This window comes from Solea solea, chromosome 4 (assembly GCF_958295425.1).
Source record: "Solea solea chromosome 4, fSolSol10.1, whole genome shotgun sequence".
NCBI lineage: Eukaryota > Metazoa > Chordata > Actinopteri > Pleuronectiformes > Soleidae > Solea > Solea solea.
The window spans coordinates 17014662-17039225 of NC_081137.1; the positions used below are offsets into that span (position 1 = coordinate 17014662).

Below are 24564 nucleotides of genomic sequence, written 5' to 3' on the forward strand. Positions count from 1 at the left end.
GCCAACGTTTGTAAACACGAAAAGTTCACTTTTTCAGCACACTTTTTTTCAAAGAACGTTCACATTAAAAGCATCACTTTATAATAATTTCGAACAGTTTGTGTTATTTATTTCGTTTTTATTATTCAGTAGCGTCGCAGTTTCACGACCACGTTGCTCACTATTTATAAATATATTATACACATAAAGGGAATGCTAGTCATCATTTATTATTATTATTATTATTATTATTATTAATACTAATAATAATAATAATAATAATAATTATGTCAAAAATGTGTTTAAAAATATTATTTGGTCCAACAATAGGAGTATCAAGAACCAAATATACACACACCTGTGAAAACAGTATTTAGACAGTAGTGGAAATACCTAAGTACATTTTTATGTTTGGAGGTGCGTACACTTTACCTTAAACAGTTCATGAAATGTAGTTTTGTTTATTGTTAAGTATACATTTGTGTTAAATTTGCAATGCAATTGTTTTATTCACAATGGTGTGTCTGTTAATGAAGCATGTGTCCACATTTTTATACAACAGAAAAACACAAGGATCCATCTTAAATGCCTGATGTAAAATAGCAACTTCATCAAACACATGGTATTTTTGATGGCCTCCTGCGTCTTTTTTTTTTTTTTAAGTTTTATGTTGCTTACACAAATAAACTAGGACACATGCCCATGTGGTCAGTTATGTTTGAATTAAAATGCTAAAAAGTATTATTAATTGCTCCCCCCCAACCAAATGGTTTACATTAAATAAAATGACATAAATGTGACAATGTCTTCAGTAATCAATGGAGACAACTAAGCTTCTAAAAGCTATAGGTGCAAAGATGGAAATCATATAAGAATAATGAGTCAGCATCACACATTCCAATAACTATATGGTTACCTGGGGTTTGTCCAAGGCCATGACATGAAACAACACAGATGCAGCACATGAGCTCAGAGACTGTGATCAAAGCTTCTGTTGTTGTGACCACATCCACATTACATAAAACACACATTCTAGCTCATGTCAATGAGATTTAAGCACAATCATAATTTATCCACACGGGTACCTAAAATCCACTTTGATTCACAAAATGTTTTATTTCAACCAGTTTTGACGCTGTTAGACCCTTGAAATTATTATTTACCAGGCCCTCTAGTGGTCCTCTTTAAAAACATTGTGATGTTCCCTCCTTTTGAAAACACATTGGCATTCACACACAGAATTCAGCCTCTAGAATACCAGCTGTAAAAAGTGTCTGAATCATTTACATGATGTAGTAAAAGTCGAGTTATCCAGCAGCCATGGTTCAGGTAGGGCCATCCAGCTGAAATATGTTATCTTATCTCATGGCCTAAATGTTTTATTTTCAGCACAACATGTGCACCTGCAGGTGTTGTTCTTACCACTCACATTAGTACTGGATACAACTCAAGAAGTGGGGAGGAGTGAAGTTCTTGAGGGACATGAATTGATTAGTAGGAAGCATTTTTTAGTTGATATGAGATTTGAACTGTAAAGTGGAGGTCATAGGGAAGCAGATGTGTGGTGGAAACTTTGTGAGTTTAACTAGAGCAGTTTAGTTGCTGTGTCCTTGGGCAGAATCCAGACTAAAATGGTTCATATACTCCAACCAGCAACAGCATTAATGTAAGTAATTCCCTCTTGTATTGAGATTGATCTGTTGACTTGGTCAAGCCATGAAACCATGGAAAATAATTTATACTACAAAAAACACAGATTTTTTAGTTACACAGATTTTCTTGCTTGTTAATCAACAATAAGTCCCTAATAATCTTCCAGCAATGTGTGAATCAAGTGATCTGATGGAGAATGACACTTCTGCTCCTCTTCTGCATGGACACACACACACAGGGAGATGATGGCTACTTGTTTTGTCTCCTGCAGTAACTCCTCAAGTCACACTAACCCACACAGAGGTGTATTAGAAACATGCATTAAAACACGTGGATTACAGCAATTCCTGAACAGTTTTATTTATTTCATATCTAACTTATATAGATACCTCTAGTTTGGGACAAGAGTGTTTTCACATTCAAGTACACATAGCCTTACTTTAACACCCCATCTGAAAAAGAAGAGGCTTTAGATAAGGCAAGAGGAGCAAAACCTGCAAGCAATATAGAAGTCAAACGGTTACAGAGTACGACCTGGATTTAGACATTTCAAACATATTGTAATTTTTCCATTATGATGAACCTAAAGGGCATGTAGTATAATACCAGATGAATGTACTATGTAATCATTTCCAGCTAGAAAAAATGGACCCAAATATCTTAAAAAAAAAAAAATCCATCTTAACGGTTTTAAATTCAGAACCAGTGAGGCGATACAAAACTAAATAACCCAGCAGATCACCCGTCAGCGCTGAACTACCAAAAGTCATCTACAGTGATCCTAAATCTAGCTATGTTTGTGCAGTATGACAATGGGTTTGTATGACAATGGCAGAAAACACAATAGGGTCTGTAGGAATAAAATTTAAGGCTCGTCACCAAGTTGTTTTCCTTGAAAAGCAGCGGCAACGTGTTTCTCGCTTTGTCGTTTGACAGGAGCATCGTTGTCACGTGTGTTCAGTTAGTCCAGTTTATGAAAGTACCTTGAATGTCGTGAAAAGGGGAAACAAACAAAAAAATAACCTCTTACACATCTAAGGCTACAACACGCATACATCCATCACCCCCTCTTTATCCCATTAATGTGCAACAACTGTGCCAAGTGATTTGGTCCCTCTTCCGCTGAAGAACAGACAATTACCAAAACATTCCGCTGAAGAACAGACAATTACCAAAACATTCCATTAGAAGTCACTGAAATCTGTTTATAGCAAAGTTACATAAAAATGGCACAGTCACAGAGGAAATAAAGAGAATGATAACCACTATATTAACTGAAAGTAACCCACTGCTGCGGATGCTTATCAAGCCCACACTCAGTTGGAATCTCGGAGACAAACATGGACACACTGTGTCACCGACACATGTACATATTAGCAGAGGGGGTGGTGACCTGTTTCCTGTTTTAATAACTTGTGCTGTAACATCCAAAAAAGAACGTAATGGATAGTGAACTACACAGAACTGTTCTGTAAGAGATAGAGAGTGCATGCATTTCTAAAATGCAAACCTTAATCCCCAGATGATGCTCATACCCAGCGCCACACCTAACAAAAAATACAACTAAAAATCCCTTTTTACTACAGATTCTATCATATATATTTATATACAGTATATATATATCTATACATATATATGTGCATAGATATGTACATATATATGTATATATACACTGTATTCGACATTTTTGTGGTTTCTGTACCTTAAGTCTTTCATATCATATACATTTATGACTAGTTAACGTCTCAATTAATCAATAATATGACCTCTTGAACAGTAATTTCAGGTACATTCAGGACTTTTTGTAAAAAGTCTTACAATTCATTAAAAATATACAGGAGCAAAAATATTGGTGATACGACAGTCCACTGTCCTGCAGAGGCTGCTCAACCGTAGCTCATTAGTCTCTCTTCAACACAGCTAAAGATAAATTCACATGTTTCTCCCCTAAATGCTTCATTCAGTACGTATCTCTGTCTCTGGCCTCTGCATGGCCAACTCAGTCTGGATAAAGGCTCCCTGGCCCAGTGCTGTGGAGTACGCTCTGTTGTTTTGGCTCACTGTGAATCCTGGAGCAGGATAGGAGCCCGAGCTTCCACGTTTTTGGACAGGTGCCTGAGGTTGAGGTACTGGATGGTAATCGTCCAAGTTATCGTAGTGGGACTGTGGAGTTTTCGTGTTATGTGTCTGATACGAGTAGTCTCTGTCCACTTTGCTCTGGCTGTAGTGCTGCTGCTCGCGGACACTGTGCGATCTCTCTGGTTTGGAGCGGGCGAGTTGTTCCCTGGGAACCGACGGTTGGTCGTCTGTGCTGTGGTAGCCGCTTGATGTTTTCACTTTACTCTGGTGGTGGTCAGAATCAGGACACTCGTACCGTGGTTGGACGTTCCTCTTGTTGGAATACTCTTGCTGCCAGTGTTTAGACCTGCCGCAGTCTCCACCCAGATTCTCGTCTCCAGTCTCGTACTTGGCCTCGTATCGGCCGCTCTCCTGATGGGAGAGACTGTGGCTCAGAGTTGCAGGAAGGGAGTGAGACGATTGGCCTTTTTTGGAACTACTATGCTTGGAAAGTCCATCGGACTTGTCACCTGCTACACTGCCCTGGATATGCTTGTCAGTCTCCATGTACATGAGAACATCAGGGTCTGACACCATATGTCTGGGGAGGTAGTGTCCATCTTTGCTCTCGGCTACAACCAGCACAGCTTTACCGGGGTCAGATTTACTACGCAGGTGTAAGGTTTCATAACCAGATATATCTGCTGGTGCGAACAAGCCAACATTGTCATACTGAGAAAGGACAGGGCCTTTAATCCTTTGTCTTGCCCTGCTCTCCCTGCGGATGGAGTGCATGCGGAGCCTTTCCAACTCCTCTGGGTCCCATGAGAGGTAAGCAGCAGCTTCCTTGGCCCCATGGCTAGGGGGCATATCCCTGCTCACAAAGCTATGCTCCTTCCCAGGAGGGAGAACATGGCGAGCGAGGTAGTGGTACCCAGTAGCCTTTTCACCTGATCGACCAGCAACAGCTCCAGGATCTCGGTTGCTGTGGGAATGGAAGTGGCGGATTCGGATCGTGCCGTAAGGATCGATGTCATAGAACGGTGCCTCCAACTGGCCTGAACCAGAGTACGGACTGTAGCGGTACTGGACCCGCCCATTCTCAAAGTAAGGCTGCAGCTGTGTGACGTGGTAGTCTGTTTGTGAGGACTGCGGAGTGGGCTGCTGGTAGGCTTTGCACTGATAAATGGGTCTGTGGTAGAAGAACATGTCATCATCTGGAGGAACCTCGGTTCTTTGAATGGGCACTGAGCGAATAGTGGAAGGAACATGGAGCGAGTGTACTCTGCGGATGGTGGGATAGCCTTGGGGTCTGTCGTGGCTATAACCTGGATGCCCTGGCCCTGGAGACATAAACACACTCCGCGGGTTTCCTCTGGATTTAATGGAGTGGTGGTGTGACCTTGGGCCTAAAGTGCTGTATCTGTTGTCTAATCTGGCACTGTAAGGTATCTGAGGCTCAGACTTGGACACATAGGCGAGGTGTGGGGGGACACTGTCTGGTCGGTAGTGGTGTGGCATGGACTGCTGGCCTGGAGTAACAGGCTTCTGGTGGTAGTAAGCAGCTCCTGGAGGTTCAATAAAAACTGCTTCCCCTTTAGGATGGAACAGGTATGCTGGCTGGTGCATGGAAGATTTATGAGGAGGAGGAGAGAGAGGATGGTGAGGCAGAGAATCATCAATAGGGCCAGGTGCCAGGCCTTCATCCCCGATGTGGTAAGAGGCTTCACTTTGGCTGAGGGCTGCTGTGGCTAGTTTGCTCTCAATTGTGCGAACAGGAGGGGCTGGAGGTTTGGGCCCATGTGAGTCGTGGTACCTTGCAGACTCGGTACAAGGCTGCACTGGCTTAATGGCCTCCCAGGGCTTCTCAAGAGGCTCAGCTGAAGTGGGGGCCACTCTTGCACTGGCCTTCGATAGCGTCTGGGGCTGGGGGTAGACTTGTGTCTGAGGCTGTGCCTGAGGTTGAGCAGGTGTTGGCAGATGAGGCTGTATCCGAGTCTGGGGTTGATGCTGGGGCACAGGAACTGCATGCCTTTTAGGCTTTTGAGCTGTCGGAGGTGGCTGCTCTGGTGGTTTTGGAAAGACTGCGGGCAGCGCAGTGTCCTCCGATTTAACCTGGGCAAAACACAGCAAAACAAATGATCAGTTTTTATATAAACTGAATTTACACCAAACATGTGTTGCTGCAGCACGTAGTACATGTATGTGCTGTTCAGTGGCACAGTCTGGTTGCTCATTTCAATATGTACCGAAGATGTAAGTAACAATAACAGCACTAAATAAAAAAAGAAATTTGAGGGACAAAAAAATTAGCAGTATGTAGACATGTGGTATGTTGAGAAAAAATAAGTGTTGAACACTTCCTTTACAGCTTACTCACTGATGTTTAGTACCTATGTTTATGATGAAACAGGTAGGACATGACACTTACCTCAGGGCGAGGCTGTGTGACGACAGTGTCTTTACAGCCGCCGCTAGGAGTGGAGGCAGCTGTAGAGTAACTGGTATGGACTGGGACTTGTCCTGCAACAGTCTGATGCCTCTCTGGACTTTTCCTGGTTGGAGAAGTCGGGCTGACTGAACTAGAGAGTGGAGCACACTTGTACAGAGGAGTGTCTGGTGGGGTAGAATCTTTACGTGGCTGTGTTTCAGGTGGACCTCTCGAGGACACGGCACTTTCTGTAGCCTTGTTGACCATGCTTGGTAACTCTGGCTGCTGCTGCTGCTGCTTGATTGGGGGACTGGAAGTGGAGGGATATGATGGGGCTGTGGTGACAGCTGTGGAATTGGTGTGTTGAGACGAGGGACTAGAATGTTCAGCTTTCTCCTCAAAGGAAGTCTGGAAATGTAATGCGAGTGGATGTGACGTGTTGCGGAGGTCAGAGGCATCCTGTGACTGCACAGAGGATACAGGTGTTGGAGGCTCTGAGGACCGTAACTGCGACTGGATGGAGACCTGCTGGGCAGACTCAGCCAGGGCCAGGGCCAACATGCGGGCAGCATTTTTAGGAGGGGGAGGAGGAGGAGCAGAGGAGGGAGCTGAAGAGCTGAGGGAATGAGGGGTGAGGTCCTTTGAAGAGTCCAGAGCTACAACTCCTATCAGGGGCAAAAAAAACACAAAGGATCTATGGTTGAAGAATTATTGTGCAAAAGAACAGTAGGTAAAGTGAAGAAATGACAGCAAGCAAGCAGGTCTAAGGTGCTTCGAGTGGAAAAGAGGGAACAATTAAGTCTGTAAGTACAGGCATAGTGTAAAAACTTACTATTATTGATGTAATCATTGAAACCTATGAGACTACATCTAAACTAAAATAATTTACATAGTTGATTGCATCATTCATCACATTCATTTTCAATCTATATTATGTAAGCAAAAAAGTGATTATTTAGAAACATGCCAAAAAAGTACACTTTAAAAAGAAAAGTCATTGTCTGCTCCTTACCTTGGAGCTCTTGGTGACTGGCAGCTGGTGCCTGCTGCAGACTGTCCTCTCCCCTCAGCTCGTGGCTGTCTGTGCTGTCAAAGGCCGCCAGCTTAGAGTGCAGCTCCTTTTGGAAAGCTTCACCAAGTGACAGCTCTGCTGCTCGGAGCAACACGCTGCCCATCAGGGGAGGAGAGTCCTTGGGTTTTACAGGAGGTAATGGGTGTGGAGTGACAGCATGTCCAGCTGTATTCTTATCAGGCATATCTGTAGAGAAAAGCTCTGAAGTGGCAAAAGGTGTCATACTGATGGCCTTTCCACATTTAATAGGTGACACTGCCTGTGTGGGTTTATCAGTGAGTGAATGGGAAGTGGTCAATTTTTTGTTTTCTGTATTGGCTCCAGCAGCTGATCTGAGGTCTGTGGACACCAAGGGCGAGGTCAAGCAGCCCAAGAACGAGGTGGGAATGTCAGAGCCGTTTATCTTGCCACAGATGCTGCCAGGGCTCCTTTTTAACGTGGAGGCCTTGGCACCTCCTGGTGAGTCATCTAGGGGGAAGGCGAAGGATGTGTCGGGGAGACTGCACTGGAAAGACATTGGGTCAAAGTCCAAGGAGGCCATGCCGATGTCTGGCGGGCTGAGGTCCACCTCTTCACCTGATGAGCGAGGTGGTGAAATGAGAGCGGGCACACAGATGGGCCCATCGTCTCCTTCGCTTTCCTCTGTCGCATCCAGGTTGTCGTAGGAGTTGCAGTGCTGCCGGCTGTCCAGCAGCTCTCCGTTAAAGGAGGCTGAAAGGGCATCACTGCTCGAACGCGGCCTCCGAGGACGGTACACCTTGGACTCTCCTGACAAAGGAAAAAAAACATTTAAATCAGAAAGTATTCACTTTAAAACTATGGATCAGGATCTGGACCCAAACTTCAGAACCGGGATTCATTTCTTAACCTTAAGCTTGTCAAAATGAAGGACATGAGCAAACTAAACTGTCGTCCTGAGCGAAGAGAAAAGCAGCATGTGGAAGTATTACACATTCTACACCATAGCTGTTGGCTCAACCCCAGTGAAGCTGTAGAAGAATCATAACTGACAGGCAGTGCAACAAGCCATCACTCTTGTGCGACTAATAGTACATGTAATGATAAATAATGTCATCACGTTTGTGTGCAAGGGTGAGGGGCGGGGGAACATCCAAATATCTTGGAAAGATCAGCATGTCACGTAATATTAGTTTGAACTCGATTGTCAGAAAAAGTGACAGCCCTAATGTAGCTGTGGAGCAGCACATTATGGACCACATAAATGATCTCAACTCCTTACTTTGAGCCAAAGTGAAGTGGAAACATTTGATTACCTTCAACATTATGCAGGGAACTCAGCGACTCTTCACTTTTGGCTGATCTCAGTGTTGCCGTGTCTCCCCTTCCTCCTGGAACATGATGATTGACAGGGTTTAAGCATTGACGTTAAAGTAACTAAACTCTTAATATCACTTGTGGAGCGAGGACTCACCAGCGAGAGCCATTGCTTTGAGTTCATTAGGCTCACTGGGGTTGCGGTGGAGCTTGCGCTTTGACATGGAGGAAGACTTGCCCAAGTTGAAGAAAGAACGCCAGCTACCAACAGGAGACTTCTTGGATTTAATAGGAGGCCTCTTCCTGCAGTTATTAGTGGTGACCAGGAAGAGAACAGTTAGTTACAAATTACAGAATCAGCAATGTAATAGTACATTATTCACAGCTCTTTGTACTTAAAACAGATCTTAATTTTTTTAATACAACTGCCCATGTTTGAGTTCTCACCGCAACCAGCAGAGGGAGACACATTCCAGCAGTAAAATCAGTAGAAATTGCAATCATATGAATATAATTTTTTCCCCTCTATGTTACTAGATGTATATCAAGTTGATCTTATGAAGCTGCTCTGATTTCAGCAGGACTTAACAAACCTCTCGGTGGGAAACTCGATGACGGTGTGGAACTTGCCCTGCAGGGCGGCTGGACCTTCGCCCACCTCAATGTACTTGCTGTCTTCTGTGACTGGAGAGTTGATCTGAGCCTGTGTCCTCGCCTGGGCCTCCTCCAGACTCAAAAGTTTCGTGGAGGGCGATGAAATGAGCAGGGACTTGGGCCGCGACAATGAGTTGTGACCTGATAATGTCGAGGCAAAGAGGAGTAGAGCAATGAATGGTAAAACTAAAGCAGTATTAGGGAGTGAGATGTCCGTTTGTGCAGGATCTGTGTAGATGTGTACATACCTGCTCCCTCTCGTATTAGTGAACTGAGTTTAGTGCTGAAGAGGACATCCACATGGTTGAGGATGAACTCCACCACCACAGACTGAATTCTTACTTCCATGAAGGCTGCTGTACCGCTGAAGCACGCAGATTCAATCTGTTTTGATCTGGGATGAGAGACGCAGAACAGTGAAAAGGGAAGAGGTTAAGTTTGCTCTGATTTAATTATGACACTGGCTCCAAAACAGACTGAAACAAATTCTGCCGTTTGTAATTATAATCAAAGTAAAATCATTACTGCATTTGATACTACTGTGAGCACTTTGATAACAAAATGAATCATTTAAAGTAATAACTTTGAGCTGTGCAGGGCCCATTATCACAGCTGATTCGGAAGAACCTATGAATATTTAAGCTCTAGAGTGTAAGATTTAGGAGGCTTTACTGATAGAAACATAATTTAAATTGTATTTTCTGTAGGTTTATATTTGCTTTAAATAATAATAATAAAAAAACACTTGGTTTTCATAGCCTTAGAATACTCATTTTAATTTGTACTTTGGGCAAGGGTTGCTTGACATAGGTTACCATCTTGTACCACTGTGTTTCTACAGCAGCCTGAATGGACAAATCAGCCGTAACGAAAAGAATGTGAGGGCCACAATACTTCCTTGAAGGTGTGAGTGGATTCATTTTTACACACTGGACCTTTAACTAGTGGATATTTTTATAGCAGGGAATTTAAGGTAATCAGGGCAACTGTAAGATGACAAAGACAAACATTTATGCAACAGTCTTGGCGTCTCACCTCAGCAGGTTGGGAGCCCAGACGATGGCCAGGTTCTTGCTGTGCATGTTGGTGATGTAGCTGAAAGCTGCCAGGCGGGAAAGGTGTCTCATGAGGAACTCGAGGGTCCTGGAAATCAAGTATTCATATATTCAGATTAAAATGGGTTTCCAATCCTGATGTGTACACTAACCACGATAGAGCGACTTCTATAGAGCATCAGCAGTACATTTCCCTCTGTGTGCTCAGAGGAATTTGCATTAGAAAATAGTCACATTTAAGAAGCTTAAACAATCGGAAATCTTGTTTTAGTCATGAAAAAAGCTTAAAACAGATTAATTGATTATCAAAATAGTTGTCGATTCATTTAGTTATCGATTCAAAATCGATTAATCGTTTCAGCTCTACATTCATACACTTTTACAAAGGATGGGAAAATGTTTATTCATCACAAGCTATGTAAGAGTCTTCTGGGACCTGTTAAATTATTCTACTGAATGCAGTGTGACATCTCAAAAGCCCTTGATATGAACACTAACCGACATACAAAACATGCACATCAGTAATCTGCTGTTTACTAAGCCTGCCAGCGGGGGGCAGTGTGCCTCCACACTGACCTGTAATGCGGTGGAGGAAGCTGCTGGATGACATCATGGATTTTGATGAGTCGTTCTTCATCCGTCGCAGCCGATACGGCCTCCTGTAGAGTCAAAACAAAGCAAGTGATGGTGAGATAGGTGGAGTGCTGATGCATCTCTGTATTAACAGGAAGTTCGCTCATCATTCTTGGTTCACACAACTACATGCAACACAGAGGGGACATCAGCCTCTGCTCTGCTTCCCCCCCAGTTGCCATAACAACTACCAAACATTTACTTCATCCTCAGGGACAGACCTGAAGGTATTTTTTATTCCAAATGACACACAGAGTGGTTTGCTTCATTTGTAATGACAGGGTGTGTCAAGTATAATGCTTTCACATTAGGGGAAGTGTCAGCAAACTCCGTGAAGATAAATGTGCAGAATAACTCGAAGGGAATTTACTTTCTCCACTACAGTCTTGTAATCAATACGTCATTCCGCAATCAGTGTCCTTTGGGGCGACTGTAAACACAGCCGATAAAGTCACGTGCTCTGAACATTAACAGACTTGCAGGGACACCCGAGTGTGTGTGAGAAGTGTTTAGTCCGGCCGTGGTTTTGCTTACAGAGAATTTCTCATAGAGCTGGTAGGTGAGCAGGGGGTTGGGCAGCTCTCTGAAGTAGAGCTTACACAGCGAGCCCACACAGTGGATGTCCTGGATGTAAACATCTTTGGTCAGGTCAGGGATCTGCTCAGAGTCAAACTCATGCCTTAAGGAAGAGGAAGAGGACAAAGTCAACGCAGTGACCTTTTCACTAATGCAGGGTCTGAGTCAACTTAATTTACGCATTAGGAACATCATTTGTATAAAAGCATGTGCAAATCATACATATACAGTAAATAAATGGTAAATAAATTCATCTTGTCACTGTAAATGTATTAAGTAAAGCAATTAACAAAGCGACAAAGCAATAGTGTATGATGACTACAAGACACAAAAAAACATCAGGCTACATTTAATCTAATCACAGGCTGTAAAATGTAATGAAACTGGTCTTGGTGTCTTCTGAAACCAAACAAATTAGTTGGAAATATTGGTGTGAGCTGGCAGTGATAATCGCAGTTGACCTAGAAAGAGATAGTCAACACAAGAACTAACACCATTACATTCATTCACCAATTTCCCTTATCCAACAATATGGACATGTAAAAACGAGGAAAACGTCTTTGTTTTCTCTGTAATAGAACATGAAGTCATTTTAAATACAATTCATGTGATCGGTGTTTAAGTGAAAGCGACCAAGGACTAGCAAACAAACCACATTTCAGTACACACACAGACCCACATAAACCGTGTTCACTGAGCAGTGTGTGTCTCTGCGTCTCTTACCGCAGTTTCTGGATATTTGAGGCGATTCCAGAGAGGCGGTAGATGCCGTCCACCACGCCATGTTTCTCGATGAAGTCGGTGCAGCTCTTGAGGACCTGGGGAACTGTGAAGAGAAAACCACGTGTCGTCACAACACTTCTTGTTCAGTCTTTGCCGAGCGCCACAGTGTCAAGGTTAGAGAGTCTTGCATAAACACTAAAGGTCAGGGGCCTTTTGGACACAAGGTTGCAGGCTAAGAGGGAACGCTGAGTATGAATACATGTTTTATGCTTTCGGTGAGAGGAAAGCCCTTTATAAGCCGAGGGCGGAAACATTTAAACCTAGTACTGTGGAAAGAAATATTCAAGAGCTACAAATCTATCGTTGCTCTTGGCAAGTTTATCTATTTTCTACACAAACAAACATTGAGATATCTTGTTATCTGGGAGTCAGCTTCAAAGCACAATGGCAGTGTTTGTGTATTAAAGATGGAAAGACAAAAAAAACAACAACAGAAATGCACATAGCTTCTTTAGTCTCCTTCTGCAACCATGAATCATAGAGGCATGTTCTTTCTCCGTGTGTGATAAGGATGGCAAGTGTGTGTGTGTGCGTGAGGAGGTTCCCAGGCCTCCCACTGCTCACACATCATTCAGATGATGACAGAGAGTGGGACACTCACTGAAGCAGCTGTTCAGATGAATTCCAGACAAGGGCTGCGAGAGGCTAAATGGATAAATGCTCACGCAGAAGAGGTTCTCAAAATGTGCATTTTGGTGTAAAATAACATTTTTCCCCACAAGTGGAAACAGTAGCTGATGTTGTGACAATTTTTTAACCCCTTTTGAAAATGTTGGCTGTAGAATTCACCTCAGAGCACTCAGACTGACTGAAAGTGGAGACATGTAGGTTACTGATGTTTGGCTGCTGCCTCCTCTTACTGACAAAGGTATCATGTGAGAATGCTATTACTATTCAGTCTCTAAGAATGAGTCTGAAACTGGTTATGAAAAAGGCTTTTGGGGGGGAAAAACATCTGACACAAAGTGTTTGCAACCTCTACAGCTTGGATGTGACAATGCTGGTACAGCTATAGTAATTAAACACAGCGGGAAATCATTTACTTGCTAGCCTACGATTTAACGCATCAAAAACTTACTCCATGATTTCTTGTACTGTAATCAAAAGAAATAAATCATTTAATAAAAAAAAATCCGAAACACCCAAGCATGTAAAGATGGAATTTCTGCAAGGAAATCGAGCAACATCTGTCCCACAGACTGCAGGCACATTAGCGTGATTAATACATGATGTTTTAATGTGGATTTATAAATGTAACATTTATTTTGTGGAACATGTGCTTGTGGAAAAAAAGTACAGCCATCTATTTACTAAGTAATTAGTTAACTAATTAACTGATTACACTTTTATTTAAACAGCATGATTTCCTAAAGCATGTTTTTTTAAGTACATCATGTACAAATTAAAAGTGAAAAACCTTCACATACAGTACCTATTTAGAGTTAAACGCAAGTTTACAAGTGAAATGCCACCTCAGTAATGGCAGGTTGTCCGCGTCTGCCTGCAACACTGTGTCAGAGTGTTGATTGTCTATTCACAAGCTACAGATCATCATTATTATGTTTTCAGTGTCAGTTGTTTTCCCGTCACTTTCCAGAAGGATGACTCAAAAACAACTGAACCAATTTTTTGAGCAGATCTGACTAAGTGGGTGAATACATCCTTGTTTTCCTTAATATTTCTTAAATTCTCAAGAAATAATGAATGTATAACTACAAGGGCATATGTAAAGTGGTAATATCTACTAAAGATTTGGACAGTGATCCAAATTTGGTGAATCAAAATGAGTTTTTTTGGGAAGGGAACATTGTATTGTTGGTATGCAGTCAGTCTTCTCAATATGTTTGAATGAGTATGTGACAGTAAGGGAGTGTTGAGCAAAAAGGAGTTGGCTGTTGGTGACAGCATCCAAGTGCTGGCATGAGCTATGAGTGCCCATGGAGAATATTCAGTCATTAATAGTGTTTTTCTCACTTCACAAGATCCCAGCTCTGTTTTATTTCTGGACAGTTTGACCTCCACTACAGTGTGACAGAGTGTCTCATCCCTCTATGTAAAGGTGAAGCAGGTTTTTATAAAGGTTTAAAAGATCAATTCCGTCTCCAATGAAGGTGTGACTTTTATGCAGAACAAATAAGATGGACCGCACTCAGTGTGACATTTCTGAAGTAATGCGCTGCTAAGACTCATGACTAGATACAGATGATCCATGAACATGATTCAAGTTTTCAAGTTAAAGTCAAAATGAACACAGTGTAATCAGCACACCGTGATTCTCCTGCGCTGCACCAATACCATCACATCAGCTCAACCTGACATTCAGACACCATGCAGAGAGATCACTAAAACTGATTATTGTAGACTTCAGCCCCACAATCATCCTAATTACAACCAGAATGCAAGGTAAAAGGTCAGTGGACGCATTGAGGTGAGAGAACACCACTCTCTGAGCAACAGCCATGATGTCTCCAATTAATTTGCATTTGAGCCTCAAGGCTCACGATGGTAAACAACAATTAACAAACAATGTAAGCTGTGGCACTTTTAATACAGCAGATTTCCCACATAACTGCTGGTATTCTCATCATTACTACATCTACTTATAGCTGGGGGACAATTTCTTGTCCACAACACTTCCTTGAGTTTTCAGTTCGCTAGGCAACAGGTAGAGAATGCAGGAAGTCACTGCACACAGGCCATAAATAGCTGGGCACATTTATAGCTGGACTATAACCTTTTTCTTTTTTTTTTTACAGACTTAAGAAACAAATGCGACAAAACTTTATAGGTGCTGCTAAACAGATTATGCCTTTGAACAGAGCCAGAAAAACTGTTATCTCCCATTTCCTTTGTTAACCATTAGTCAAATTAACTTTGTAGCTAGTTTAGCTTCATAATAGACAGTTGGACATAGATGTGTCAACCTCAACAACAAAATCAGAATTCAAAGCATATTGCATATACAATTCAAGGTTCTTTTAATGGTATTTAGGGGAGGAAATGAATCCAGGTCATACTTGGTGTGCTTGTATGTGAGTATTCCTCACCATCATATCCAGAGTTCAGGAGGTGTTCTCCCAGGTCACAGCCGAACACCCTCTCCCGCAGGATGCCCCTCTGCTTCAGCTTCTGCTTGGTGGGCCTGGACTTCATGAAGGACCGCAAGAAGGTGATCAGCTTCCCGTGCTTCTTAGACACTGAGGAGTGATGGAAGGACACAGGTTAGAATCCTTAAACACATGTTTTCTACACTACAGGAGTGAAGGAAGGAAGGACACATGTTAGATTCTTCACACATGTTTTCTACACTACAGTGACTAAGGGCTCAGCTTTCACGAGCTCTATCCATGCATTGGAGTGAAACCCCATACAAGGTGCTCAACGTGTCCCATTGTGCATTTCAGCCTTATTCTAATGCAAACTCTTCCTTTATGCATGTCTGGTTTCCTTGAAGCAAAAGCTTCATTCTTAAATACCACCTCCCAGGCAACTACAAAGGAATCCTCAACATCCAATACCAGTATCCTCAGTTCCTCTTGCCAAAAAGAAAAAAAACCAAAAAAAAAACCCAACCCGCATTAATCATACACTTTGCCTGGGAAAGGGTCGTAATCTTCTTAAACTACACACCAGTTGTTTTCTCTGCTTTTGAGAGATGTGGAAAGGCCATCACTGGAATCAAACAATGTGATTTTTCTCTGCAGGGAGGAACAATAGAGCTGGCCTCTCCTCCAGACATTTGTTTAAAAAAAAAAATACTCATTGAGACTCCCATACTTGGAGCCACTGGGAAGACAGCAGAAGCAGAGGGTTTTTCCACTATGGGGACACTTTTTACTCGACTTGGCCCAAGCATGACCAGTCTGATAAACTTTTCAAGGATCATTCAATGTGTAAGTAACATAAGTAACTTTATATGGTACCCAGGTCTCGGTCTGCAATAAACTAAGTAAAAATAATATAATAAAATGAAAAAAAGGCACCCAAAAACAACCAATCAAATCAAAACGTCAGCGGCATTATAATTAAATAGTGCAGCAGCTTTTACAGCGCAACAGTTTCTAAACAGAGGAGCGGCAGTGTGGAACAGTTCAACACGGCATCCGGGAAGAAGCTGTTTTTCAGTCTTGTGGTCCTTGCCCGGATGCTGCGCAGCCTCCTGCCTGACGGGAGAGGGGCCAACAGCTTGTGTGTGGAGTGAGTAGTGTCTCTCATGATGCAGACTGCTCACACTCTGCATCTGCTGGTGTAGACATCTGAGGGGGGGGGGGGGTAAGCTGTGTCTAGTAGTCCTCTGGGCAGATTTAACCACCCGCTGCAGTGCTCGCTTCTCTGCAACTGTAGGGCCACACAGTGAAGATTGTGGGCTCTCTATCACCTCCTTCTTGCTTTTCTTTGGTATTGAGGATCAGATTGTTTTTCCCTGCACCACAGTCCCAGTCTGTACTACCTCCTGCCGACTCGTAACCGTTGGGTTATAAGCCCCACTGCAGCAGTGTTGTCTGCGAACTTCACTGTAGGGTTGCCGTCACAGTGGGCTCTGCAGTCGTGTGTGAGCAGTATGTGGAGGAGTGGGCTGAGGACACAGCTCTGAGGGGAGCCAGTTTTAAGGGTGATAGGTGAGGATGTGATGTTACCAATTCTGACGGACTGGGGTCTATTAGGTAAGAGGTCTTAAATCCATTTACAGAGTGTCGGGGCTATTCCAAGTACTGACAGTTTGCTCACCAGTGGCTGTGGGATGATTGCATTAAAAGCAGAACTAAAATTCAAAAAGAACAGCCTCATATAGATGTTCTTACTCTCCAGAGGTGTGAGGGACTGATGGATGAAAGCCGAGGTGGCGTCAGCTGTGGAACAATTCCGCCCGTAGGCATACTGGTACGAGTCAGCTGTTATGTCAACAAACTTCTTGATCTGTGTCATTGCCAGCCTCTGAAAGCACTTCATTATGATTGGCGTAAGTGCAACTGCGCAACTCCAAGTATGAAACTGGTCCCAGTCAAACGTTTGCGGTGTGTGGATACATATTCGTCTCTGCTATATCCTCTACAGACACTTGCATGGTGCTGTCCTTCACACTGACTCAGAACAACATCCCTTCCTCTTCCACAGCACAACCGACCTCTCTGGATCTCAAACCAATAAAAGAGCACAAAGCGCTCCACAGCCACATGGCCCACATTCCTGGAATCTAAAACATTTCAAATGACAGTGCAGATGGTCTCGCTCAGGAAAAAAACAAAACAAATCAAAACACCAGCTTAAAGTTCACTACTGAGGACAGTGGTAAAATGTGCAATACCTATCTCGATCATTGTGTTCTTTCAGCCACAACATCTGGAACTTCACTAAATCCCTCATAACAAAGTGATGGCACAAACGTCTCCTGTCTTAGCTGCTCTGGCCTGAAGTGGAAAAACTGTGGTGTACTGTATATATATCAGTTTTTATCCTTATTCCAGAACACACTGCTTTAACAGTCACAATCACAGCCTTTCCACTTCTCCGATGCATTTCACAGACCCAACATCATATTCAATTTACCTGCTCGGGCCAAAATAAGAGGAACACATTTAACATTTGGTCAAATCAATAACTAATCTCCTGAAAGTTACTAGTGCCCTTCGCTGTCAAGCCGAGTTTTGCTGTCAATGAAATCCAGCTAAATGCATGTCAAAGCTCACCAAACTCAATCTGCAGAGACAAAACAAACCCAGTAAGAGAAAAAACACAGCAGCATATCTGTGTGAGATAACATGAAAACAAGTGTCCCAGCAGTGATTTCCTGCAGCGTTTAGTGATTATTAGCACTCAACTTTGATGAATCCGACTTAGATGCACGTACATCATGAAGCACACATGTGCTCATACATGTATGAATATTATTATTATTACAATTATTTAAATCAGCCACTGTGTGAGTGCACTCTTGGCTAGAGACTATTACTTAAAATGAATGAGAGGCTTTGTTCTGCATGCTTAAGTTACATTATGAAAGTTAAATGCATGCAGCAGACTTAAGTGAAAACATCAAGACCATAGTAGAGGTAATAAGCTCATTGGAAAGATGCTTTGTGGCTGAATTCAGTCCCTCTCTTAAACTCCATTTTCCACCAGATGTCCTCTGGTTCACTTATTGGAAAACTGAGTGAACCAGCCAGTGTTTTTACAGTTTTGAGAGGAACTACTGTTTTGCACAATACTAACTAAAATAAAGTATATTTCTATTCCTTTAAATGTGTTAAATCAAACATATCATGATGGCGGCGCTGTGACAATAGCTAGAGGTAAATATTATGTGTCAGCGGAGGTTCCTTTAAGATTAAAACCCAATTCATTCACTTTGCATATCAAGTAACCATCCAACAAGATACTTTATCAACACCATGTGATCATCACATCAACATCAGTGTTTTCTTATAAGAAAATGGTTTCACTGATTTTCATAACACACAATGTGGCGTCTCAAAAAGAAACAAATCCTAAACCAAAATAGATTTGTAAACTCCTTGCTCCTCTTAGTAAATACATACATTTGAATCCTATTGCTATGTTAATGAAGCAGCACAATCAATTCAGCACCAACTGTTTGTCACTGAGCCAGTATCTGTAAACAAGACCCAGTGTTTCTTTTCAGGGGAAAAGTGGAGCTACAGTTTAACCCTCAGGGAGAAATTCCTTCTGTACTGCTGTAACCAGAGACAAAACAGCTGAGGCAGCTTTGTTTACTCACGGTTTATGCATCAAGAAAGTGGCCTCAGTATCATGCAGGAAAAGGCGTAAACAAGGAAAGTGCAATGACAAGTACGACTCTCCAGAGCACGGACACGGACTCCCATCTGCCTACTGGAGGGCAGTTGACAGCCTGAGGGCCAGTAGCTATTAAAGCATGCTCAGCTGTGAGGCCACTGCCACACTCACTGCTGAAATCCAGCTGGGTAAAAGGCATTTAATTTAAGAAGAGCAGGACTGATAGAGGCTGCTTTCTGTGACACTAATTACAAGATTTAGAGCTTCAGGGTGCAGTGATTCAGTTATGTGCTTTCACAAAGTTAGGAGACTAGCAAAGATTGTATTTAAAAAAGAAAAAAAAAGATTAAATCTAAAGCAGCACAGACCAAGGTATCCTAACAAGCACTCCCTCACATGAGCCAGATTCGAAAGACAAAGGATCCTACAGTTCCCATGATGCAACTGGATACAGTTTATCATTAAATCCTCTCTGCCCGGGGGTGACACTCAAATGCTGTGTTTCTATCAAGTAGTACAGTGCAGTTAAGCTCACCATGAAACGGTATGTAACATCAAACCTCGACCTGGCTTGCATATAAACCATGGGGTATGAAGCTCAGATAGCGGGAGCGTCGCATCATAGCAGTGCCACGCAGTGAAGGCGGCCAAGAAATTCAACAAAGAAGAATGCAACACAGTAAACAGTGCTGTGTGTGGTGACATTATCAATGAAAAACTGTCTCGATGGACTGCAATGTTTAGCTCCGCACTGATCCGTTATTTTAGTATCCTTCCCAACCTTTGATAATTGAAACTCAAATAAATGGGTTGTGTGCTGAACTGAGCTGTAATGCATGGTGAAAATTGAAATATTACTTTGTATAATTTGTAATGACACAAAGTACTTTAAAAATCTATTTCAACTTTAACTTCAGCTGAGTGGGGCCAACCAGGACAACTAAACTGAACTGCATGTGGGAAATTAGAGGAGTGGCCCTTTAATACAAACAGCTGACAGTGGTTTCTGTAGAATATAGTGTATATTTGCAAACATTCTAAACTCTCATGACATGGGGTTCTCTACAAGGTGATATGGGCTGAGATATTTACAGTGAGAGAAATAAGAGCCAAGTGGCTGAAGCCGGTACCTGTCATAACAGATCAGATGAGGCCAGATAAAACTCAGCACAGAGAGGGATGGTTCCTGCCTAATCAACTCTAACAGGTTTCAGCTGCAGCCCTGAACTCACCAACTGTATATGCATGACGAGTCTTTTCCCTCAGAGAGCCCAGTGAGGGGCTGGGATATGACAAGCAGGGGGCCAAGCATTACAGCAGAAACAATTGCATACGTAATGGCAAACATCACGCACTGTTTCCCCCCCCCACTCAACCCCAGACTGACCACCTCATTCCACCCAGTTAGTGAGGAGCATTTCAAAAGCACGCAGAGGAAAATTCCAACTTCTTAGCAACACTAAAGCTGAGCGGCGACACTACCCGAGCCAATCAGCCTGAGACATTTGATACAACTACTGTGCGCATCAGTGTTCCATGAATACACATGCACCAGGAGAGGCATGAATGTGGCTCTGTGGGACTTCATAGTGCTCTCATTACAACTCAACTCAACCGTTTCACTACGACCAGTGGCCCCTCCTTAACACACACAAACACTCATAAGCAGTGGAGTGGGAAATTCAAATTGCTATCCTCTGCTGGTGGCTATTATTATGATATTGTTGTCAGTCTCAGATGTCTACATCCTGCGAGAACAAGAGTTCATTTATGGATATGACATCATGGGCTTTTCCATAGAGATTACCCCTGGTGACACATAATGGTGAGTTGTTTTTTTTTAAACAGGTGAGAGGATATTCATCCCGTCAATGCAGCTGCATTCACTTGGTATCTGGAGAACATTGGGAACAAAGTCCCTCAAATAAATTCCTGTAGCCACAGTAAACTTTGCTTTGCAGCCACATACATGCGTCAACAGGCCAGCTTCATCATAATGTTGTTTTTCCTGCTCACTACCAACAACAAACACACATTTGTCGAGTGAGAGGCAACAACCACAGAGATAATGTTTGCCCGACTCATCAAACTAAGAGAACACAATGAGGGAAGAGAGACTGTGCACATCTCCTGTAGGAGTTTCTGGATGGTCGTTGGCTGAGTAAACAGCAGAGCAGACACTGACCTCTGTTTGGACACAGGCGCCTAAGTGTGCAAAAGATAATAGGAACAAAATGACTAATTGTTCCATGTCTCAATGCGCCAGTAAACAGAACATCAGCAGAGAGAAGTGAGGACAGACTGGGAAGTGTCAGCTGTCGTTGGGTTTTAGTTTCTGTGCTGTCAGTCCACAGCAACACAAGGGGACACTTTGACATGGACTAAATGTATATTTAGTCAGATGTTTCACAAATGGACACCACATGACTATTTCAAATGTTTTCAGTATTCTTGGCACAATTGTGTTCATATTGAAACTAAGCAAACCCTAAAATCTGCAGTTTATGTGTTGTTTTTTTTCCACGTGCCATATTTCTACAAATAATTTTAACCTAGTTTTCAATGTTTAAGTATTTTCAATTTTCTAATCCTTTATATTACGAGTATTATTCATTTATTTAATTTTTTCTTAACCATTAATCTCTTTAATCTGACCACAAAAAGCAGCACTAATTGAACTAACTCTCAGAGAGAAATAGAGGGGGGCAAAAAACAAACATTCATCAGAGCTTATTGAGTTATGGTAACATCTTAAAGAATCAGCTGCCTCTGCTTCTTGTAAGACTGGGGAACTCATATTGTACATTAGTGATTCAATAACTGTGAAATAAAAAGGAGAAAATGGAAAACGTTGCGGTCACACAGAGAAGGACAAATGTTTTCCACACGTATGAATCCCCCACTCCATCATTCACAGTTTATTCCTCCTGAAACTCGATCCATCTAACACAGGATTAAATGTTACGCTTCAATACTTCAGTAGAAAAACAATATCCAGACGTAGTCTCTTACCTTAGATCCATAGCGCTGGACTGAAATGACAGCATTTAAAAAAGAAAGAAAAACGAAGAAGAAAAGAAAACCCGTTCGAAGTACAAAGCGCCGCTAAACTTTTTCTCTCTCACACTCTCTAACCGCTCACCTGTTACAGAGGCGGGGAAAGTTCACCTGAGATAAGCGGTGTTTAAACACTATGTGTCTATAACACACACAAGAGGAGCAATAAATGACAGGAGGAGCGGAGTGTGTCTGTTCTCTCTGCGCACACACACGCAGCTCCGCTTCTGCCCCGCCAGCCCCGTGCTGCCTTCACGTGCTGCAGGAAATTTCAAAACCACGCTCTGACAACTTCTATTTCAGCGGTGGTCCAACATTTTCCTCCACAAGAGTTGTTTTTTTTTTTTGCAACCATGTATTGAATTAAAAAATCAGCTCAGGCCCCCAGAAAGAATAACCCTATTAATTGTTGAAAGTCTCAGTCCCTGAGCAGACATGTTGAGTCATAACAGAGTCACAGTAATTTGTTGCTGCCCCAGAATCACAAGACTGCTATCAGTCTCTTTTCACTACATGTGATCACTTCAACTTTTAACAGGCTTTTAATAAGTTGGACAGGGGTCATGTCTTTGACACACAGGACACTTACACAACTCTTCTACTCAAGTACAGTTTTAGTTTTTCTGCCACTCTATATTACTTACAAAAAAGCAATGTCTGGTCTAGGTATCATTGGACACGACTGATTGTTGTATTTCAAGTTGTTTTTCAGCAAATCATCAGTTATTTTAACTTCTCCGATGCTGATGATGACTTTAAGCTGCACAAATGTAATTACGGTCACCTATTTACAAAGGAAATGTGAAGATTCAGTCCAAAGAGGATGGAACAGATATGAACTCTTGTTTTCTTCTTGTTGTTTTCAACTCACACCGACTAACAACCGTACATAAAGTAGTAAAATCAGTTCCACCCTGAGCGACCCCAACGGTCCAATGATAAATGTGTCAGCTGTAACAATCTAATACTGTCACACATCATATCAGTCACATGAGCCATTAACATGTAGGTTCTGCAAATAACACATCACAACACATGTGATGTCTGCTTATGGATACAGGACACGCACAAAAGATGCAGGACACGCACAAGAGTACAGTACATAAAGAATGTTCCCCATTTTGCCGAGTTAAATGTATAACTTTTGCCCTTCTGTGTCTATACTAACAGAGCTGCTGATGAAAATTATTAAGAAAGTCAAGCAAAATTTAACACAGCATGTCCGTCTTCTACACCATCACCCATAGAAATCAGGAGCAAAGACATGAGGTAAAAGGATAATATCTGAGAGTTCAGAGAGTGAAAGCTACAGTTTTACCATGTAGCCCCTGGACTAGTCAAGAGTAGGAGCTGTAATCGATGGCATGGGGCTGAGTCAACAGGATTAATTTGTCACACAATATTCAGTGCTGGACATAAGCGGTATTAGAACAATGATCACTCATGACATAAAGAGAGGAAGTACACAGCAGCAGGTGGAGGATCCCTTTGGACAAGCAAAAACTCACCTTGCAGTCTGAAACATGGACATGAGTGTGCTACCTGACTGTTATCTGTAAGTTATAACAGTGTTTCTCACTCCTGGTCTGTTTTAAATGTTGCCCTGCTCCAACACACCTGAGCAACATCTAAAACATGCAGGGCACTGGGTCCACGGAGACCCAGGACTGAGAAACCCTGGTTTATAACATCGTTGTTAGCAGGTTAACAAATGCAGCCACAAACAGGGAGATCAACAGATCGACAACAACAACAGTCTCTTATTGAAGCTCCAGTGCAACGTGTTACACAAGGGAGCTCGCATAGTTTCACAGCACCAGGAAATGACTGGAGATCCTCGGGAACAGGAGGACAAATCTTACTCTGTCTCACACATTCTCTCCCCACTTTCCTTCCTCCCTGCCTCACATAACCAGCTGTCTTGGCTCATACGTGCTCACAGCTGCCGAAATCTCTGGACTCCAGACATGATGAAGGCCTGCACTGAGGAGAACAATGAAGGGGGGAGACTTACATCTGGGTCAGTAACTGGCAGGTTTACTGGGCTGTCTGAAGAGGAATAAAAATCTGAATAATAGTTTTTTATTGAAAAACCATTCCAAGTCCATTCATTTCCTAATTGATGTTGACAATTGTTTTTTTTCCCCTGTAGACTGCCTGAGACAGCGCAAGAACATGTATGGAAGGATGGGTAACGTCTGCTTTCTTTTGCCTTCTTCTAAATGGTAGCACTGCAGCGTGTTAACAATTTCCATGGTTTTGCTGGGAGGCAGGAAAGGTTAGTGGTGAGCATCGGAGATCTGAGCAGAGCAAGGATATTTTTTCCAATGCTGTGTGGCTGCCTGCAGGAATGTGCTCTCTCAGTCACCATGGAGAGGGAGACAGAGATTCTTACTGTTGCAGGACAAAGCTTAGTGCTCAATGGATGGGTTTACAGGCCCCACTCTCATTGTGAAAGGATTAAATAAATCAAGGTCGGTCGAGACCTAGCACCAAGGCACCCCTGGTGCGGCCATTCGGCTTCAACCAAACAGACACACACAAACACAGCTGGACCTCATCCAGACACAGGGTACATTCAGCAG

The 24564-nt window shown here is 42.6% G+C and overlaps 1 protein-coding gene across 5 annotated transcripts in view; it reads right to left on the bottom strand.

Moving 5' to 3' along the window:
• Positions 1–1967: 1967 nt before the first annotated feature.
• Positions 1968–24564, bottom strand: part of arhgap32b (Rho GTPase activating protein 32b) — a 96290-nt gene continuing 73693 nt past the window's right edge. For 4 of the 5 annotated variants that reach the window (XM_058626901.1, XM_058626902.1, XM_058626900.1 and 1 more), the window contains 12 exons: positions 15217–15366; positions 12110–12212; positions 11345–11489; positions 10754–10836; positions 10158–10265; positions 9371–9516; positions 9062–9263; positions 8626–8771; positions 8468–8542; positions 7134–7961; positions 6122–6786; positions 1968–5805 (listed from right to left, as the gene is read on the bottom strand). In XM_058626901.1, coding sequence (XP_058482884.1) covers positions 3589–5805; positions 6122–6786; positions 7134–7961; positions 8468–8542; positions 8626–8771; positions 9062–9263; positions 9371–9516; positions 10158–10265; positions 10754–10836; positions 11345–11489; positions 12110–12212; positions 15217–15366 — 4868 coding nt within the window. In that variant the 3' untranslated portion in view covers positions 1968–3588. Of the gene's footprint in view, positions 5806–6121; positions 6787–7133; positions 7962–8467; positions 8543–8625; positions 8772–9061; positions 9264–9370; positions 9517–10157; positions 10266–10753; positions 10837–11344; positions 11490–12109; positions 12213–15216; positions 15367–21934; positions 22190–24564 lie in introns of those variants that run through there. The other variant, XM_058626904.1, reaches the window with a different exon arrangement.